Source organism: Myripristis murdjan, chromosome 14 (assembly GCF_902150065.1).
Source record: "Myripristis murdjan chromosome 14, fMyrMur1.1, whole genome shotgun sequence".
In the NCBI taxonomy this organism is placed as follows: domain Eukaryota; kingdom Metazoa; phylum Chordata; class Actinopteri; order Holocentriformes; family Holocentridae; genus Myripristis; species Myripristis murdjan.
The window spans coordinates 29320252-29342564 of record NC_043993.1 but is presented as its reverse complement, the minus strand read 5'-3'; the positions used below and the strand labels follow the sequence as shown (position 1 = coordinate 29342564).

Here is a 22313-nt window from a genome sequence, read left to right as displayed (position 1 = left end):
CCTTTGTCCCTTACTTTAAGTGCAGCAGATCTGATTCCACGTGTACAGACTGTCTCACCAGCAGTGGCTACTATTGCCTCTTTTCTAGGTAGGGATAGTACTTATCTCATCCAAGCTCAAAAAGAGGATCCTGTGTTGAAAACTGTCACTGGGTGGGTGTTGACAGACAGTAGGCCACCTTTTGCAGGAATCAAAAAGGTTTCCCCTGAACACAGACATTTTTGGAGAGAGTTTCCTAAACTCGCTGTTGTTGACTCCATCTTGTGTCGAAAAGTGAGACCCCCACCAGGTGACCCTGTTTTACAGATTGTGATTCCCAGCAGCATACAAAGGGAGGTGTTTCAGACACTGCATGGACATTCACTGTCTGGACATTTTAATGCTGAAAAGACACTGCAGTGTGCTCAGGCTAGATGCTACTGGCCTTACATGGCACGTGACATAACTGAATGGTGTCTACAGTGCACTGCCTGTGAAGCAAGGAGGCCACTGGTTCCACAACAGCAAGCCCCTATGCAAAATATTGCCACTTCCATGCCTTTTGAGAAAGTAGCTGCGGATCTGACAGAGCTGCCACTCACCTCTCGAGGAAATAGGTATGTACTTGCTGTAATGGACTATTTTACCAGGTACCTCAACTTGTTTGCACTTCCTGATCAGCGAGCTGCTACTGTGGCAAAATGTTTGTTTGAAGACTACATCAGTCGCCACGGTGTGCCCCAAAGCTTGCATACTGACCAAGGACGTCAGTTTGACTCTGATCTGGTTAAATATCTGTGCTCACACTTGGGCATCCACAAGACCAGGACATCTCCCTACCACGCTATGTCTGATGGTATGGTGGAACGAGCCAACAGATCTATAAAGGATCAATTAGCTAAGTACCTTTACACTAAAGGAGGTGAATGGGATGATCATCTAAAACAAGTTGAGTTTGCATATAACACAAGTGTCCACTCCTCCACTAAACACACGCCTTTCTTCTTGGCCCATGGAAGAGAAGCCCGCCTACCAGCCGACCTCCTCCTCGGTGACCCACCAGGAGCCTCACATGCCACACCAGGTACTCCAAATGAATATGCCCGCTCTGTCCTGAAAAGACTGTGTGATTCATTCCACTCTGCTGCAGATAATATTGCTGCTGCAGGTGCTCAGCAGAAACACTACTATGATCACCGAACAAGACACACTGCTTATGAGCCAGGAGACCTAGTGTGGGTTGACCTCCCTGCCCTTGCTAGACATAAACTGTCTCCAAAATGGACTGGCCCTTTCAAAGTTCTACAGAGACTGGACTCAGGCACAGATAACACTGGAGTCACCTATGAGCTGTTGGACCAACTCAACCCTAGAGCCAAGCCGAAGGTCATTCACTACAATCGTCTCAAACCTTATCGCTCCCAGTGTTCTTCTGCACAAGCACCATCCACGGCTTCAGGACCACCACCTCTTGCATCAGGTTCTGGGCCGCCGCCACTCACAGCACTCTCAGGCTCTTGGCCTTATGCATGTCAGGATCTGACGCCTGCAGTGACTGTTGTGCCGGATATTACTCCGCTTCAGGAACCTTGTACTACGCCTGTTCAAGTGAGAGACAGTCCTACAGCAGTGACTATTGAACAGCCTGCTGTTGTAGTTCCACCTTCTTCAGAATTGAGGACCAGGTCTGGACGCTGTGTGCGACCTCCTGAGCGTTATGGATCTGCATCTTGAACTGTTTATAGTCTCCAAAACTGACAAAGGACTGTCTCACTCACACGCATACACATACATACTCATGGATGGACTGTTATTTTCACCTTTTGAACTTATGGACTGTTTACACACATAATATGGACTGTGAATCCTCTTATGTTAGAGACTCATGCACACACTCCATACCTTATGGACTAAAAAAAAAAAAAAAAAAACATTTTTATGTTCTACTGCTGTACCTTCTGTTATCCCATTGTTTATGTTTGCCTGTTATAACGGTATTGTTTACTATTTCGAAGCGAGGACGCTTCTTTTGTGAGGAGGGAAGTAGTGTAAGAGTTAATTTTGGCAAGGAAATTAATATATATATTCAAGCTGACAAAGTGTTTAAGTTTTGTTTACTGTTGCCATATTTACCATACTCATTGTGAGTATATTTAATTTTGTTATATGCTCAGTTATACCCGTTTTATTGCTAAATGTTGTCCAGAGTAGTGACAACTTCCGGGTGAAGAGGTAGACAGGTAGAGAGAAGGCGAGAGGGAGGAGAGCAGGAGAGACTGTGCCGTACTGCCGCCTGTTGCTTCATGTTGCTCACTAAAGTTATGAGAAGAGCTCAAGTGTTTGCTTGTTCATTCACACTCAACTTTCCACCCACGACGCTTACAGGTGTAACAAACCTTTAATCAATTGTTAGTATGTAGCATTTTGGTATGATAAACGTTAAACCAGTGCAGTATTGGGGTACAATAAACATTTAAACTGTTAGAATTGAAGGTGTAATAAACCTTCAAAGCTTCTCCTTTACTGATCCCCGAGGGAAATTCTTGCAGTTTTGCATTCATCCAGCAGGTGGCGCTGTCGCGGAAAAACGAGAGGCCTAGAACTGCGGGTCTTGTACTGCGGGTCCAGTACAGTAGGTGGCGCTCTCCTTTACTGATCCCCGAGGGAAACTCTTGCAGTTTTGCAGTCATCCAATAGATGGCGCTGTCGCGGAAAAACGAAGGGCCTAGAACTGCGGGTCCTGTACTGCGGGTCCAGTCCAGTAGGTGTCGCTGTGAGGGGCCTAGAACTGCGGGTCCCAAAACTGCGGGCCTGAATCTGCAGTCTCCGGGTCTGCAGACATATACTATTGAGAAAATGCGCACAACAAACTTCAAAATAAAACCAAGTTATCGATTTTGTAAGAGAAAACTTTGTCGCTTTTTTATATATTTAATTAGTAAACTTTGATACGTGAAAGACATCAGTTTCTTAAATATATAGCAATTTTGATGTTGTCTACTTTTTATTTGTGGCATTTACCACAATTACACCAGTAACATCAAATTTTAGTCCTACAATGGGGTAAACTCCAGGTAAACGTACAAGAAATTTCAAATAAACCTTTAAGTCCTTCTGAAGAGTAGTTACATGAAAACATCAGTCTATGCACATTTGTTCAGACTTAACAGCTCTTGTATAACATTTATTTAAGGTAGTTGCCTTATTTTTCAAATTTCTATTGTATTAAATGTCTTCAATGATATACTGTACACCTGAAGATCTTAAGAATATTGGCACCAATCAGATTTTCAACTATGCTTAAATATAAAATTGTCAGCATTTAGGGAGAGGAAAAGATAAAACTGCAGTCATTTTCTTGAAATACACTAACTCACCTGTGATCTTCACGGCATAATTAAAGTAAATAAATAAATATCTATTAACTATATATTTTATATACAAAATGAAAATATAATACAATTAAAGCAATAAGGAAAACAGATAAAAGGACACCAAATCACTCGCTTTTATTCAGCCTTTTATTAAACATTGTTAGCCTTAAATCCAATATGACAACCCATCCTTATTAGCCTACTCCTTCATTTCACATTCAGTGTAGGTCATGTATCCTCTTTTGTCAGCAATCTCCTCACAAAAGACCCACATATGTTAATTTTTATGGAATTTAAATTTGAAATGGTCAAGGATTGCTTCTGTCTCCTGGTCATCGAGATGGCAACGTTCTTTTTCATCCCAAAGCCTTCTGTACTGCCTCACAACCTCTTCCAGTTCTTCCTCTCCCACAGTGAGGACACAGGGAAACTCCACCTTGGCCGAAAACAAGTGTTGGTTTGTTTCGTCCCACTCTGCAGCCTTTTTGCAGTGATGAAGTACCCTGGCCCCCACTTCGTCCTATGAAAAAGACAGAGAAAAAAAGTGTTAAATAAAAACTTGGGGGGTGATTTGTGTTCGTTTTAAGAGCAGTTTAACAGACCGGTTGAATTTGACCGGGAGCACTAAAGTAACGGGCTAGAGGTGAACACGACATAGGGTTGAACAGCTTTGGACTAATTGTGATGTTAGATACTGCATGTGATGTTAACTTTGGAGAGTGAAAAGTGTCGTCTCAGTAACACCGCGGCACAAACACACCTCGTAAAACGTAGGCCATTACCTCGTTTGGACAGATAACACTACACAAATACAAACATCGCAACACTTATAGTATAATCCATCGACCCATTATTTGATTTATCAATGGCTAGATGTAATGTAAGACCAGGAAGGGGGTCAGCAAAACAGCGGAGAACTGACCCGGGACTTGTAGATGCTAAATGCAATTTAGCCTTCAAGTCAATAAAAGTCGTGTTTTGATCAACGTTAGGCTATGTCTCAAAAAAATTATTTCAAACAAATTGTCGCTACCGCCCAACTTCCGACCCTAAGTTAACACAGTTCACATATTTAATTGTAAACATGCAATAAACTATATGTAATGTATTAGATAGTTTGAGTGCAGATGACCGCTAGTACAACTGCAAACATAACTTGACTATCGTCATTTTTTGGACTTTCACTTATTGTCACAACTGTCGGTCGTACACGTAAACGTCGGAGTCTCCTTCTTCTTGGTGTTTGGCCAAAATGCCGGAGTCCCTCAGCAGGTGTGAAAAAAGTTTGTTATTTCCGGTTATTTGTGGCCTCATGCTGGAGGTTGGCCTGAGACGGGAGCCTGCACCGGAAGACGCCTCACGCTGGAGGTCTAGAATGGAGGAGCACAAGCACTCCTGACACTAATGACACTGTGCAAAATATTGTGTAATTGCTGTGTATAAGGGAGTGAATGCTCAGTTGTATTCATATGTTACTGGCTTTGGCATGACTGTGCCACATGCTAGCACGCTGTGAGACAGAGCGAGGAGCTGGCTTGGAGGAGAGGAGGAAGTGTCCCAGGAAAAAGTGCAGATTCAGTGAAGCTCTGCCTCCAAACAAACTGACCAGTTGATGAAGTCTAATTTGTCCTCGGCTGGGTTGCACAAACAAGGACCCTATTTTAATCCAGATTAAATCATAATTTACCATTATATTCTGTTGCTCCAAACTGAAAAACTGGTTTAAAATACAGGATTAAATTTGAAGCCTCTCTTTACATGTCAGTTAATTTTTTACGCCATACAAAACTCCAATTTAAACTATGATCCAGAATTAACTTTGAAATTCAGCTTGATGGAAAAAAAAAAACACCTGCACAAAAAACCTAAAGAAAATCCTATTTATAACTATTAAAATGATCTCTAGATTTCTTGTTGTGTTGTTGTGTTTAAATGCTTCAGAAGGTGCCTTTTACACACATTTACCTCTAATTATCTGATTTAGGTTTAAACCACAGAACCTTAGTTTTGCAAGACTCTGATTAGGATTAATCTTAGATTAAATTAATCCTTGTTGGCGTAACCCAGTGTTAGTGTGATATCTGGAGTATTCATTTTGACTCACTCTAACTGAAACTTGAGGTGTCAAGACAGCGTTGTGTGTATGGCTGCTTGTTTTTACATGTGTGCAGTAACTGTATCTTCATGTGTGTTGGTGTGCCTGTGTGTCTGTGCAACGTCTCCTCTTCATCAGAACATCATCACAGCTGCGCATGAGACAGAGAAGCAACAAAGCCTCGTGAAGATCCAAGAGCAGGACAAGAAGCACCTGGAGCAGGAGATCCACAGCTACCGGCAGGAGGCTCAGAAACAACGCAAGATCATCCAGCAGCTGGAGAGAGACCGCGACCGCTACGTCAACGAGAACAACAGCCTGGCGCAGAAGGCAAGCCGTGCACTGTCACAGCCAGCGCTACTTCATGGCTCTATCAAGTTGTACTTGAAAATAATTTAGATGTTTTGTTTATATCATAAAGTGTTAGGGCCATTGTGTGACAGCGTACAACGGCCAAGGAACCACATGGCTTGACTTTATGAGGTTGGATCAGCCACACCCTGCAGATGCTGCCACTGGCTGTGTATCAGGCAAAATATTTAGAGAATTTTTGCTTGTAAATATATGAATTTAATCTCAGAAAATCTGAGCCCACACCCCAGGCTCCATAAATTTTTGTTCTCACTACAATGGCCCTAATATGTCATCATACAAAAGAGTATATTATATAGTCTCTGACAATTGGCTTCATTCTCTGACACTGTTTCTTAAGCGGCAAACCCATCTGGGGCAAACATAGAATAAAACAAACCTTTGGTTCGGGCCACAGTTAAAACCGCATTTGATCATGATTTATCTGCTAATTCTTTAGCTCGAGAGTAATGGACCATGCCAATGATTTTGCATGTTTAGCATAATATCTACAAAATCTATAGCTACTTCACATTTCTGTTCAGCGTTTATCAAAGCAAGTAGTCGTACTCTACTATTATAATTTTTCTTACCTTTTATCAAACCATTGGTTTTCATCCATTTCACTATGATGTGAAAATGAACTTTCAGGGACTTCAAACTTTCTTTAAACTTTCTTCACACCACTATTCCATCACCGTAATAAAGTCGTCCACATTCATTTTTCTAAAAGCAGCAGCACTGTTGTGTTTTGATTACTTGAAATTGAGCGGAGTGAAACGCGCCCTCTGCCAGGGAAAATAGCCCCCTGGAAAACATTTGCTTTCCACAGCCAATTATCAGTTCTATGCTTTATGGACGTTGACAAATTTGTTAGCCATCGAAGCAGAACAGCAGGACAAAGGTCGATGTTTCAACCCAAAAAATCAAATTTGAAAATCAAGGGATTTTGTTTATATGTTGTGAAATCTTAGTAGCCCTGCATGATTTGTATAAAGTGGGTTAATTTTAGTAAATGGGGCAAACATTCAAAATCACTGGTATGGTCCTGTAAGTACAATGTGAAACTTAAATGCATCATGGAATGTGCTGTTTATAGAATTTAATATCATAGCATTTCAACAATCGTGGTGCAGACAGAAAAAAAAGTCATGGATTTTCATAGACAAGTAGATTTAGAATTTGTATTTCAGCTTATTTCAGTTATTCACATTCATTTCCAAGTAGCATCTGACAGAATGATTCTGATTTTGTGTCTGTTATAATCAAGGAAGTTTGCATTATTCCAAGGGTTGGAATCGTGCCTGTTAGCCTCGGTCTGTATGATATGGAAAACTCCTGTCTGTGTGGACTAAGTCTCCCCTGCCTTTCTCAGGTGCAGAAAATCGTCAGTGACATTGAATTAAAAGAGAGGGACATCTTTGATTACAAGAAGAAGATCACTGAGGCGGAGCACAACTTGCAACAGCACGAGAGCCAGTTTGAGCGTGTCGTGAAAGAGAAGAACTCCTTCAGCAAAAACCTCCTTGAGGCTCAGGTGGGGGCAGATTATCGTTCAGTCAGGTCATCTGTAGCTCATTTGGAATATGCAGTAAGTGTCATTCATTCACAACCTAATGTTTGTTTGAACCCTGTTTGTTGCAGGATGAGATCACAGAGACAAAGAAGAGGATGAAGATGCTGAGTGGTCAGGTCATGCATCTGAGGAATGAAGTCACTGAAAATGAGTTGGCCATGGCCAAGGACCAGCTTGAGAATGAGCGTTTGAACAAGGACAACGAGAACCTTAAGGTGCTGGATGCCTGCTTCGGTGGTTCTTGCTCAGATTTGAGGAAAACCAACAGTGAACAACAGGATAAAATCATTGCACTAAGATTTAAAGCATTTTTTCCCCTTTTTTATGCAGTTCATGCCAAGTTCAAGAGCTAATTTTAAATGTTTTTACAGTGCATTTTCAAGTGGGGCTGTAAAAATAAGTTGATGTGATTGAAATTAAATATATAAGCTTTAGGACGCTTTGTATTTCTGGGTTTTCCATTAAAAAAAAAATCTGCTCTCATTGTCCTCATTGTGTGCTACAGTGCATTATAAAAATATTTTAAAAATTCATTTGTTGCATACCTATTATGAGATTATCAAAAAGCCTAGTTTGGTCTGGCACCCACTGTGCCAAAATGATGTCAATGTTTCATGCACATCTTTACTGAACATATTACACCCTCTTCACAACACGAATAAGTGTGTGTGTGTGTGTGTGTGTGTGTGTGTCTGTGTGTGTCCTGCAACAGGGAGAGCTCCAGTCTGTGAGGCAGAAAATAGTGGAGTTCAAACAGGAAATCAACGGCCACAAAGCAGAGGAGCAAAAACTGCACAAGATCAGTGTGGATGCTGATGCTGAAAACATGAAGCTGCAGAAACAACTGGACCAGGTAGAGAGAGAGAGAGAGAGAGAGAGAGGAGGTGGAGAGAAAAGCACAGAGATAAAACCAGACTGAGACAGAGGTGTGTGCAGGAACAGCCAGAGAGATGAAAAAGAGGACAGGCGTGTGAATACCTCATGTTAATCGCGAGGACACACTAAAACACATCGGCTGCATGGCACCAACAAGGATTCATTTAATTTTATTATTTATTTTCTGATAGTTTTGTACTTGGTTTTACTGGTTTATTTGGTAATTTTCTGGTCTGTTTCTAGAAATGTTCTGCTGTTTTTGAAAGACGTTTGAAGTTGCTGAGGTTTCAAAAGGTTAAAACTTAAAACACACCTGCGAACCGCACTGCAAACTGACCAATTATTCCACTAGCAGCTGCTGTCCATGTTTGACCATACTGTGTTTTTACTTTCTCTCTCCCTGTGGCCAAGATAATCAGGGAGCGGGACATCATAGGCCAGCAGCTGCTGCGCCGCAATGACGAGAGAACGCTGCTCTGTGAGAAGATAAAGATCCTGCAAGCTGTGTTGACCAAGGGCAACCTGCAGTACAGTCAGCGGCTGGGAGACATCCACCTGCTCAAGCTGGAAATCAAGGGGCTGCAGCGTGAGATTAGCATCATGAACAAAGATTTACCTGATGCAAAAGCCCTGAGGTATAACAGCCAACAGACACAGTGCACACTCAGTCTCACTTTTTCTTTCCCTAAACAAAGCAGAATATCCAAACATTATTTTATTTTTTTTGTCAACGGTTTGAAATGATAAAGACCGACACGACCGTCCTTTGTCCCCACCTGCCAGGGTCTAAGAATGTAATATCTTTACATGCTTTGACACACAGGAGGTGTACAACATCAAGGCTTATTATAGACTGTTGCAGCTTTTTGATTATTTGTTTGTACCTGACACTAATGATGCTTGTTTGGCAAATATCTCGTGTTTAAAAATCTAGCAACAGTCTAAAATATCATCACAATATTGATATCAAGGTAATTGGTCAAAGATATTGTGATATATGTTTTTCTCCATATCGCCCAGCTCCGGCTGTGTTTTAGTGTTCAAACATCTCTGTGAAAACGGATTGATTGATTACCGTAATTTGTTGTTACCTCATAAAGATGTGAAACAGGCATATTCTGACAATTATCAAAATATAACTGTATGTTAGCATAGAGTGAAATGTGAAATGTTATTGTGTGGGCTGTGTTACAGGCAAGAGCTCTTCCGCACGCAGAGGGAGCTGCTCTGCGAGAGGAAAAAATGCTCCGTCTTTAGAGAACTGCAGAAACATCCTCCCCATATGCACCGCTGGAGGTATCTGGAGGTAAAGGACTGAATTTAGATGTCTAAGTGTGGGCTTGCTCAAAAATGCTGGCAGAGCCGCCTAGCACATTTACTGTGCATTTCTGTAGCTACAGGCTTTGAGTCCCATCCAGACCCAACCTGTTACATTTGATCGCCGCTCACACACTGAGCAAAGTAAACCTGAGTTATACGGCGGAGGGAAAGTCGCACCACTGGTAGCTGTTAACATTACGTAAATGATTCCCCCTGGCAGGCCTCTGACCCCAGCAAATATGAGCTCATCCAGAAAATGACCAAATTACAGAAACGTCTGATCGCCAAAACTCAGGAGGTGGTGGACAACAGGCTCTTAATACAGGTAAACGCTCCCATGTGCACACACCTAATGTACACACTGCTTTAGTTTAATCTTGCTTATCCTATTGGCCTAGCACTGTGGTTTGTCCAACAAGGATCTGACTTATAAACCAAGATTACCAGTGGTAATCTTTTTGCTAATGCCAGTGGTAATCTTTTTGCTAATGCCTTTGCCATGCCTGAAGACATGCCAAAGGGTCTCTCATGCTGGCACAACATCCATGCTGAGTGCACTGTGGTGGAGGGACGTACAGTTATTAGATATTATTAGATATTAGATGCCTGCAGGCCCTTTTCACCTGGCATTAACATGTTTAGTTGAAAATTCCAAGAAAAGTGTCTTTATAATGTTTTTATTCTCAATAGCTAAGCACATGTTTTTTGACACAGACCGGCATCCACAGTGTGTCTGGCTTGAAGTGAGCGAGTCAGGCAGCCAGTTTGCTCTCCTCCCTCCTTGATCCAATTTACCTCAATAATTTCATCACATGCCTGCTCAGTGCTCAGACCGGAAAACAGAGAGAGCAAATTCCATCATCATCATCATTGCCTTGAATGCATTGAATATGATTACATCAAACAGTGTAAAGGTATTAGTCAATCTGTCTTGTCCTATTGGCCAAGAATTTCCAGCAAGATCGAGCGGAGCCTGGGTCGCTCCATAAATATCAGTTGTTCTTGGTTTTAGAGATGACACTCTGTTCTTTACTGCTGTGTATTGAATATAACAGGAAACCAAGTATGCTCATTAGTATGATGGTAGGTCACTAACTCTAAATCTTTCTCTAAATCTCTCTCTGTCTCTTTCCCCACCAAGGAGAAGGAGAGGCTGTACATGGAGCTGAAGAAGAATCTGGCGCGGAGGCCGGGTCTGGAGGTGGCCGAGCAGCTGCAGCAGAGCCAGTGGACGGTCAGAGACATGGACAAGAAGCTCAAGGTCCTCAATGACTTTCATCTCATCCACTCCTCTTTTTTTTTGTGTGTTTTTTTTTTTTTTTTTTTTTTTTTTTTTTTGCTGGTTGCTGCTATAAGGGCTTTTCAGGGCTCCTATCAATCATTTGTCAATTTTGAAACTTTTAACTGACACAATGAAAATATTTCAAATGTATTTCAAATGCACCTTTTTTCCATCATTCTGTGACATCCTAGTGAGCTCAGTCTCAAGCTTAGGGCCCACTCACATTGGCAAGTTTGAGCCCATATCGTGCTAAAGCCAAAATCCCCCCCTCCCCAGTCCCCGGCTGGCCTGCACTCACATTACCTTTTTCCCAAACGCGCCCAAGCACGATTGCCCCCGGTGTACACATCATCACGTTGAAATACGACAACAGGCATGGCCCGACGTCATTATAAATCAATGTAGTTCAAATACATTCATCATGTCTTCCTTTTAACTAAAAAACGTTTTGGTCGGTTACGGTTAATCAGACATGGGATGTTTATTTACCTTGACAGTTTCGGAGGTAACTTCCTCCTTCTTCAGAAAGGTCCAACTGACAGCCGGAGCAGACCGGGTGACTGGGTGGCCACACACCGCGCGGTGCTGCGGCCAGTGCCGGCCGGTGCCGACGCGGTGCCGGCCAGCACCAGGTCTGCCGGATCTCCGCACACAGACTGCTGTACTTTCATTATAAACCGACTTTTGTTTATACGCGGTTGCAGCAGCACAACGGACAATGACACAGACAACATGGTTGATTATTGATTGCGCAACGCGGCCATTCGCCGGTAATCAAGCTGCGCACATTAAACAATTTTGCAGAGGCAGAAGGAAAGTTGCATGATTTAGGTCCGCGCACTACGTGCGTGACCGTGCATGTGCTCGTGCATGCGCCCGTACCGCGCTGAAGCACACCCCCTCCAACCGTGCCAGAGCGGGGGAAGTGTACTGTATTCAAGCACGATACGGAGCGATCACACTGGTCAAAGAATCCGGATTTTAGGGGCAATCGTGCTTGGGCGCGGATCAAACTTGCCAGTGTGAGTGGCCTCTTAATCTCAGTGGCCTCATCAGGATGTTGAGCAATTAGTCCAGTCATTTTATGAAAAAACCTAGGACAAATTGCAAGAGAAAAAAACTCAACTGATTTTGTATCCTCAGTATGTCCTGAGTGAGGGAAAAAAGTCCCAAGAAATCCCATTGGTGGAAAGTTTTGAAAATCACCTATTTATGACCACATATTACCAAAAAACACTGTTTTTAACACACAGGGGAAAGGGGTTCAAAATTTTACTTTCAGATATCACTATAAAAATTCACAAGATGATTACACACACAGACAAGAAAAAAAAGTCAATTACAAGTTCTTTGAATTATTCTGTTTACACATGCATATCACACATTATATGATTTGATATGCGCTAATAAGGAATATAAGGAATAAATGCCAGAACAGTTGATTAAAAGGTTGCTATATATATATATAGTAACCTTTTAATTCACTGTTATATAGTAACCTTTTAATTCAAGGTAACAATATTCAGTCCAGATTCTGAGTCCTGACTCAGTCCAGATTCAACCCAGCGGACAGCCCAGGTGTTTTAATGTTACCATAAAAACAGCATTAATGCAGATCGTGGCATTTTCATTTCTTTGTTTCTCTCTCTCTCTATTTTTTCCTCTCCATTTTAGCCATTCAGCTGAAAGATAGAAACAGTTTGATTTTGCCGGAATCAGCTGTCACATGAGGACAGTGACAATTCAGTTGTTATACTCAGTTATTCAGTTATTAACCAGCAACACCTCTATAGTATAATGAGTATAGCACAGATACGCAGACAACATATGCAGGTTTCAGCTGTGCTTTAATAGACAGCACAGAGCTGTTTTTCCTTATAAAATTACAATAACTTTTTGCTTCTTTGCATGTTTTCTTCCTTGTTTCACAGGCACTAACAGCAGAGGTGAGGATGCTCGACTCAGTGAGACGAGAGAATATGAGTGAAAACCAAAAGTTGGCCAACGAGCTGGCAGAGATGAAGAGGAAGTTCCTTGCAGAGAAACAGCTCAACAGGTGAAATCACTCCACTACGTCTGCGTCGCTGCATCGCATGCACACGTGTCTTGAATTTTAAAAGATGCCATTAAAAATGCGATTGCTCAGGCGAGATTCTATATCCCGGGGATAGAGAGAGGAGGGAGAGCATTTCTCCCCAAATTTGTTTTAAAGTGCTTTTCCCTCAATTCTCTGATATTTATATATGTATATGAAATTTTGCACATTTAGGACATATTTTTGAGCACTACACTGACCATTTGAATTCACATTTAAAGATCTGTGCTTTCTCCACCACAGTGGCTGCCCCTCCACTTTGTTTCAGTCAGCTGCTTTCTGTTTACTGACTTTAAATACACCTACCAGTCACAATTATGCCTTTTCCAGTCCTAGCAGATATGATAGCTTATAATGGAGAAAAATTAGGCTTCATACCCAAAGCATGTTTATGTAAATATGAACATGCTCCTAAATAGCTCCCTGAGTTAAGTGTCAACCAAAGATTTTTGTTTGACACATGAAAATTTCACATCTCCCAGTCACTTACAATGGGCTTATTATATCTCTGCAACCAACTCTCCTAGTGGCTCCGGTGTCTACTCAGTGTCTCTAAAACCCTCTGGTCCAAAGATAGGGGGGTGGTGGCATTCAGGGAGACAGTATTTTCTCAGTTTGTGAGTGTGTGGTTATGCCCTAGCTTCTCTGTGTTCATCACCTCCCACCATGTTGTCAAGATTTTCCTTTTCCCACATGCTCCAAGGAAAGTCTGTTCCTGTACTTGTTTGACACTGTTAAACTAAATTTTAAAGAACTTCACAGTTCCTCGATAACATTAAGCAGAAGAAGCAAGTTGTCACATGCTGTTTAGCATTTCTCTAATTTGAGTACCTTTAATTAAAGGAATAAACCTCACATGCTAATCAAAGACATAAGTTTGTCAGTGCTATTAATGCATAGTGAGAGAATTATATGATATTCATGCAAATCCTAAGGATTCATCTTCCATGGCCTTGTTTCCCCTCTTAGCATAACTAGTACACTGTACACATACACTCACGCGCACACATACACTCGCGCGCGCACACACACACACACACACACACAGCCAGCACCTGATGTATTCTTTGTTTCTTTGGTATTGCCTTTAATAATGATTATGTAATCTTATGTTTTGAGTTAATGTGACCAGATAACAAGTGCCAAGCAGGTAGCATTACCTGAAAATAATCAGGCAAAACTCAATAACATTACTTCACAGTTTCCCACCCATCCAAACAATAGCTGCAGCCATTCTCTGAGCATTGTTTCTGTCACAATTTCATCATTCTGTGAAAGTATATTGTCACCTTTTCATCTATTCACAGTTGCCAGAAAGAACTCAGAAAACGCTCATAAAATAAAGTCATACTGAATTGATAGGGAAACCAAGTAGAGGAATCTAATTGGCTGTTGATGGCCAGTGATCACAAAAGGCTCAGTAAAGTTCAACAGGAGCTCAGTTTGCTCAGAAATGAAGAGAATACTGTGATTTCTGCATTCTGTACTGAATATTAGCTCCTCCACATTTGACTTCCTGGAGCTGTGTGTGTGTGTGTGTCTCCACAGGGAACAGAGGGCCAAAGACAAGCAGGAAAAGCCGGATCTCCTGCTGCCCCCCATCAACAACATACCACACTTCATTGGAGGGGGATTCAGGATCAGCAACCCCCAGGGCCTCGAGGGGTGTCGAGGGGTGTCACACTCCAAATAATCACCATTACAGGAGAAAATTTCTATTTTTATTATATGATACAAAGGCCTATACAATATTTCCACCTCAATGATACCATGAAAAATGTCAACATGACCTGTTATTTAATAAAGAGAGGAACTGAGACACTAATGTTTGAATTTTCTCAAGTCTGACCTTTGATGCAAGAGACTTTCCACAGATTTCATTTCAGAAAGACGGAGAAAGACAGAGAAACAGATGGGGGAGATAGATGGTGATGAAAGAAAAGGCAGACTTGGGGAAAGAGAGAGCAAACTTTCAATAGTAAGAGCAAAGACATCAGAACTTATGTCACAGATCAGGAAACTGCAGAGACTTTAATGAAAAAGCCAGGCAGGTGATGGTCATTACAGGATGGACCAGGTATGGCCTGGGGGCCACATGTCCCCCTGTGACCATTACAGTCCTGCCTGCTGCTGAGTCATTGTTTGTCATGCCACAGCACATTTTTGGGCAGCTGGGCAATTTTTGAGTAGCCAGTGTTCATTCATTCATCAGACTTGTGTGCATTTCACTGTCACATTCAAGTAGTAAATTTTCATAAATCGTTGTATAACATTCATTATTATAGCTGAAGGTTCAAATTCATAGCAATGCCATTTTCCAAAGCTACCATGCTGTTTTTGACATTTTAATGCATTTGTCCCTCATTCCAAGCAGCAGTTTAGCTCTGTTCTTTGCAGTGTGTTTCAAGTCTTTGCAAGTTGATTTGAGATACACAGTCAACATCAGATGTGTTTTTTTTTTTTTTTTTTCATTGTGTCAATGTAATTCAGTGCAACATTTGATAAAAACAGTCAAGTGGGGGCACTACATCATCACTTATGATCTTAACATGCTTATACATGCTCTGATTGTTCACGAAGCACCTGACTGGTCCTAATGCCCTGCAGCTTGTCCTACAGAGCATTTGTACTCCTCAATCAGTTTGACATCCTCTGAAAGCCTTTGGCCCACACCATCACAAAACGGCTGCTGTACCGCCCTCTAGGGGTTGAAACTTTGTTTGCACCTCTGGCTACACCCTATCAGTGATGTGACTGCAGGTACTTTACCTTTGACAGCCGAAACAGTTTATTACACTTTTAGGCAGTTCAAATTAAACTGAACAGGAAAAATAAGACATAGGAAGAGAATGCCTCATGTGTCCCTCCAGCAGAGTTGCAGAGATTCGTAGAATCTGTTCACTGATCACTGAAGCTGTTCTGGCAGCTTGTGGTGGCCCAAGACCTTACTCCTTTGTTGTTTTTTCCTTTAATATGTACCCATCAGTGTTAGCCCGGGAACCAAAGGGTGATCTTTGGCCAAACCTTGTTGCATTGGTAAAAGTTTTTTTCTCAGCTGATTCTTGTAGCTTGGGGTCACCTCTTAAGAATTCAATTCATTTTTAGATATTAACCCCTTAATGCCCGAAACACTAAAATCCCAGAAAAATAGAGATTTATGGTGTTTCATGCAAAATACTTGATCTAAATGCATCAAATTTGCTTTCCATAGTACTTATACAGTACACTGGATATGTACAATGTATTTGATTTTAGATTAGGGCATCTTTAGATATTAACCCTGTCATGCATCCATACAACAATACAGATGAGAACATTACAACAAAACAATACAACAGAATTATTCACATCTAAACTCTGTACTTATATTCATATAAATACACACACACACACACACACACACACACACACACACACACACACAATAAACACCAGAGGCCTGTATCACGAAGTGGGATTAAGGCGTTAGCGAGATAACTTCAGGCTTAACTCCGGATTTTCTGTATCACAAAGCTGAGCTGAGCTGACCCTGAGCTGCAGTATCCAGTCAAGATGCAGATGTGGCTTTGAGTCCACTGGCTGTTGCTAAGCCTTACTGCCTGTGGACAGAAGCTGCCCTGCTATTTCATCACAAAGTGGCTGCTGTGAAAAAGGTCCACTGTTGAAAATGCTGTCAGACTATAACCAGTGACTTCATGCTGTTGGTCCATCTGACCTCCCATCTTCATCTTGGTGTGGTCCACCACTGTTTAGTTGATTTAGTTCTGTTTGATGTCCTGTAAAAACACAAACACACCAACAGCTGTAAATGTATAGCAGCTCCTCTACTTTGCATGAACTCCTTCAAAACACAACAGGAAAGTGCACACACAGACTGGGAGTCACACTGCCATGATGCTCCTCATGCAGCCCATACTGAACAAGGCCACTTGTGTGCTGACTGCCAGCAAGCACTGACGGAAACTCAAGTTTAACTGAGTGAACATGAAGAAAACAATGCAGAATACGGTGCTAATAATGAAGCCAGGGTTCAGTGTTGATAGGTTTTTGCCACTGGCTAGGACCAGTGCATCTGAAGCTACTGGCCCTAACACAATTACACAAGCAGGGATTAAAATTCTCTGTCTCTAGATGGATTTCCGTCAGTTGGAAAAAGAGGGGAAAAAAAGAAAGACCAAAAAGAAAAAAAAAGTTGCACATGCATTTTGTTGTGGTACAGTTTCGACTATCCAGTGAAATCATGTTAGGCATTAAACTGACACTGTTGTAAACCAATAAAGCCAGCCAGAGCCTTGGTATTAGCCAATCAGAAACAGAGGAGGGCGGGTTCACCCCTGCCCCTCAGGGAAGGATCTGTTGTAACTTGTCAGAGACTGGAGGGAATAGTTGCATGAATGGAACTGACAGAGATGTAACGTGGATTTTTTACCAACTCAAAATGGATAGCTGATGGATAACGTCATCTGAGAGCAGCTGCTTTGGTAAGTGTCTATTCCCTGCTGAGGTTCGGGTTTACTTTATAGGGGAGAGTGGGGTAAGTAGTGCCAATTTTTACTTAAAGTGCCTTTAAAGCGAGGGGATTACAGTAATGCCTTCAACTAAAATATGCACATATAGTTTAGGATGTTGTGCATCCCTGGGAACAATCACTTTGGATCTTATATAAACTGTTTGAGAAATATAGCTTTCAAAAAAAAAGTGGTTTTGTGGCACAACTTGCCCCTGGTGCGGGGTAAATTGTGCCATTAGAGAGAATACACTGGGGTAAATTGTGCCATTGATAATTGAAGTAAAACAGATCATTTTAATCTCACAAATGATAATGCTATATAAAAGCAAAACAAATTCAATACAAAATTATTTATTTAAAATGTATTTATTATTTTAACAAGATCACAGGCCACTTTTCTATAACAAGGCCTAGCACCACATGAACAAATACCCAGAACAAAATAAAAATTCCAAAATGAGCACCTGCAAATCATCTTCATCTGAATCTGAATAGTTTTAGTGAGGTAAGAAGACAATGTACAACAACAATAAAATACAATAAAGTAATATATAGTATATAATCACAAGTTGTGCCACTGGCACAAATTACCCCAAGCCCACCATTTTGAAAAAAATGCATCCCCCAGCTGTTTTGAGCTAACATCATGCTAACTGTATAGACTCATGGTGTAGCTTACTAAAGTACTAAAACCTGTGTGAACTGTTTTCAAGGTTTTCTATAATTGTTCAAACACAGCAATCAAAAAACCTTGATCATAGAAATTTTACTTTGGAGGACAATAAAATGTTTTTTTGAACTGAAATGTGCTTACCTCTCAAGCCATGTGTCTCCCTTCTTTGCAGGATGAGTGAAATGGATGCCTCTTCAAAAAGATGTGGTCACATGACCAACTTCCTCTATGGTTTTCTAGATAACAGGGGTGGCACTACTTGCCCCTTGGCACAAATTACCCCACTCTCCCCTACTTTATTTGGATAGGGACAGAGCATATTAATCGTAATGTAATGAAAGTTGAATGTTAATCTCCGTGTTACTACAGCTGTTGTCACCGCATTTTGCAATTGGTCATTTCTCTTTAACACGAAGAAGATTCCAGTAAATTTCCACATGCCAACATGGACGCATTAATAGCGAAGGAAGGCTCCGACGTTTCAAAAATAGATCAAACTGTGAAAAACAAATGGAGATGGGCATGGCTTAGTGAAACGGGGGACGACGGAAAGCCCGTTAGTTCTTGGTGTAAAAAACTAAAACTGCTAGGTACGTGTATTTGTGTCGTGTGCCACAAGAATATTCAGTACGGCAGTAATGGCAAAAAAGTGCTTATGTGCCACCAGGCAGAAGAAGACCACAGAGCTGCTGTTCGTTCCCTGCAGCACACCGCCTCCCTGCCGGGTGCTACGACGACAACAACTGAGGTTCGCGCATCCATGACTGACCGCGTGTGCAACTTGAAAGTTCGCATATGTGCGTTCATAGCGTCGCAGCCTCATCCTCTGCTGGAGTCGGAGCACGTGAACCCTCCAAAGCCTCCTCCTCTGCTGGAGTCGGAGCACCTGGACCCTCCAAAGCCTCCTCCTCTGCTGGAGTCGGAGCACCTGGACCCTCCAAAGCCTCCTCCTCTGCTGGAGTCGGAGCACCTGGACCCTCCAAAGCCTCATCCTCTGCTGGAGTCGGAGCACGTGAACCCTCCAAAGCCTCCTCCTCTGCTGGAGTCGGAGCACCTGGACCCTCCAAAGCCTCCTCCTCTGCTGGAGTCGGAGCACCTGGACCCTCCAAAGCCTCCTCCTCTGCTGGAGTCGGAGTACCTGGACCCTCCAAAGCCTCCTCCTCTGCTGGAGTCGGAGCACCTGGACCCTCCAAAGCCTCCTCCTCTGCTGGAGTCGGAGCACCTGGACCCTCCAAAGCCTCCTCCTCTGCTGGAGTCAGAGCACCTGGACCCTCCAAAGCCTCCTCCTCTGCTGGAGTCAGAGCACCTGGACTCTCCTCAGCCTCCTCCTCAGCCTCCTCCTCTGCTGGAGTCAGAGCACCTGGACCCTCCAAAGCCTCCTCCTCTGCTGGAGTCAGAGCACCTGGACCCTCCAAAGCCTCCTCCTCTGCTGGAGTCAGAGCACCTGGACTCTCCAAAGCCTCCTCCTCAGCCTCCTCCTCTGCTGGAGTCGGAGGACATGGACCCTCCTCAGCCTCCTCCTCAGCCACTGCACCAAAGAAAACCCAGAAACGGGCATTGAGTGTGCTTGAGGCATTTGGTTTCACTTCCAAAAAGCAAAAGAAGTAATTCAAGCACATAGACATTTGCACCATAATATATAATTTATAATTCTTTAATGCTGGCACTAATGCATTTTGTTTTTTTTGTTAGTTGTTCTTCTGTTAGTTGTTCTTCTAAGATGCACTGCACTGAAAAGATTTGTAGATGGTTAATTATTTGTGTGATTACATTATAAACTGAGTCAAGCCCTGCAAAAAGTATCAGTTTGGTTGAATAGATCAAAACATTTAAATTAAAAGCAAACTTACAATAAATAACTGCTCCAAATCACCTTCCTCCTATACAATGCTATTGGTCTCGAATATTGAAATAGTGTAGGTTCAAGTTTTCTTACAATTTAAATGCTGTATTAGAGAACAGAAGGGCTAATACAGCATTTAACTTTTTTACCTGAAACCTTTGGGAAGCGATCACACAGCAGAAGAGGGTCCATCCTTAAAGTGTCGTGCAGCGCATTGTGGAGAAATATGAACTGGCCTGAAAAAAAAATTTCAGTCAAAATTATTTTTTTTGCTTTAATCCCTGGGAAAGTGCACACACAGACTGGGAGTCACACTGCCATGATGCTCCTCATGAAGCCCATACTGAACAAGGCGACTTGTGTGCTGACTGCCAGCAAGCACTGACACAAACTCAAGTTTAATTGAGTGAACATGAAGAAAACAATGCAGAATACGGTGCTAATAATGAAGCCAGGGTTCAGTGTTGATCGTTTTTTGCCACTGGCTAGGACCAGTGCGTCTGAAAGCTACTGGCCCTAACACAATTACACAAGCAGGGATTAAAGTTCTCCATCTCTAGACGGATTTCTGTCAGTTGGAAGACAAAGAAGACAAAAAAAAATAAATAAAATAAAAATAAATAAATAAATAAAGTGCATTTTTTGTTGTGGTACAGTTTTGACTATCCAATGAAATCATGTTAGGCATTAAACTGACGCTGTTGTAAACCAATAAAGCCAGCCAGAGCCTTGGTATTAGCCAATCAGAAACAGAGGAGGGCGGGTTCACCCCTGCCCCTCAGGGAAGGATCTGTTGTAACTTGTCAGAGACTGGAGGGAATAGTTGCATGAGTGGAATTAACAGAGATGCAACATGTGGATTTTTTACCAACTCAAAATGGATAGCTGATGGATAACGTCATCTGAGAGCAGCTTCTTTGGTAAGTGTCTCTTCCCTGTTGAGGTTCTGGTTTACTTTATACTTTATTTGAATAGGGACAGAGCATATTAATCGTAATGTAATGAAAGTTGAATGTTAATCTCCGTGTTACTACAGCTGTTGTCGCCGACTTTTGCGATTGGTCATTTAACTTTAACACGAAGGAGATTCCAGTAAATTTCCACATGCCAACATGGACGCATTGATAGCGAAGGAAGGCTCCGATGTTTCAAAAATAGATCAATCTGTGAAAAACAAATGGAGATGGGCATGGCTTAGTGAAACAGGGGACGACGGAAAGCCCGTTAGTTCTTGGTGTAAAAAACTAAAACTGCCAGGTACGTGTATTTGTGTCGTGTGCCACAAGAATATTCAGTACGGCAGTAATGGCAAAAAAGTGCTTATGTGCCACCAGGCAGAAGAAGACCACAGAGCTGCTGTTCGTTCCCTGCAGCACACCGCCTCCCTGCTGGGTGCTACGACGACAACAACTGAGGTTCGCGCATCCATGACTGACCGCGTGTGCAACTTGAAAGTTCGCATATGTGCGTTCATAGCGTCGCAGCCTCATCCTCTGCTGGAGTCGGAGCACGTGAACCCTCCAAAGCCTCCTCCTCTGCTGGAGTCGGAGCACCTGGACCCTCCAAAGCCTCCTCCTCTGCTGGAGTCGGAGCACCTGGACCCTCCAAAGCCTCCTCCTCTGCTGGAGTCGGAGCACCTGGACCCTCCAAAGCCTCCTCCTCTGCTGGAGTCGGAGCACCTGGACCCTCCAAAGCCTCCTCCTCTGCTGGAGTCGGAGCACCTGGACCCTCCAAAGCCTCCTCCTCTGCTGGAGTCAGAGCACCTGGACCCTCCAAAGCCTCCTCCTCTGCTGGAGTCAGAGCACCTGGACCCTCCAAAGCCTCCTCCTCTGCTGGAGTCAGAGCACCTGGACTCTCCTCAGCCTCCTCCTCAGCCTCCTCCTCTGCTGGAGTCAGAGCACCTGGACCCTCCAAAGCCTCCTCCTCTGCTGGAGTCAGAGCACCTGGACCCTCCAAAGCCTCCTCCTCTGCTGGAGTCAGAGCACCTGGACTCTCCAAAGCCTCCTCCTCAGCCTCCTCCTCTGCTGGAGTCGGAGGACATGGACCCTCCTCAGCCTCCTCCTCAGCCACTGCACCAAAGAAAACCCAGAAACGGGCATTGAGTGTGCTTGAGGCATTTGGTTTCACTTCCAAAAAGCAAAAGAAGTAATTCAAGCACATAGACATTTGCACCATAATATATAATTTATAATTCTTTAATGCTGGCACTAATGCATTTTGTTTTTTGTTTTTTTTGTTAGTTGTTCTTCTGTTAGTTGTTCTTCTAAGATGCACTGCACTGAAAAGATTTGTAGATGGTTAATTATTTGTGTGATTACATTATAAACTGAGTCAAGCCC

General features: G+C 42.6%; 2 protein-coding genes across 2 annotated transcripts in view; one reads left to right on the top strand and one right to left on the bottom strand.

The window, feature by feature from the left end:
- LOC115371007 (cilia- and flagella-associated protein 58-like) overlaps nt 1-14750 on the top strand; it is a 28683-nt gene extending 13933 nt beyond the window's left edge. The window contains exons 9-18 of the mRNA XM_030068122.1: nt 5587-5778; nt 7175-7336; nt 7444-7590; nt 8088-8228; nt 8663-8886; nt 9446-9557; nt 9792-9896; nt 10713-10832; nt 12785-12909; nt 14497-14750. Of these exons, the coding sequence (XP_029923982.1) occupies nt 5587-5778; nt 7175-7336; nt 7444-7590; nt 8088-8228; nt 8663-8886; nt 9446-9557; nt 9792-9896; nt 10713-10832; nt 12785-12909; nt 14497-14641 (1473 nt within the window). The 3' untranslated portion in view covers nt 14642-14750. The remainder of the gene's footprint in view (nt 1-5586; nt 5779-7174; nt 7337-7443; nt 7591-8087; nt 8229-8662; nt 8887-9445; nt 9558-9791; nt 9897-10712; nt 10833-12784; nt 12910-14496) is intronic.
- A 6694-nt stretch (nt 14751-21444) lies between these two features.
- The window catches only part of LOC115371006 (uncharacterized), a 100194-nt gene continuing 99325 nt past the window's right edge, over nt 21445-22313 (bottom strand). The window contains exon 14 of the mRNA XM_030068121.1: nt 21445-21959. Within this exon, the coding sequence (XP_029923981.1) occupies nt 21445-21959 (515 nt within the window). The remainder of the gene's footprint in view (nt 21960-22313) is intronic.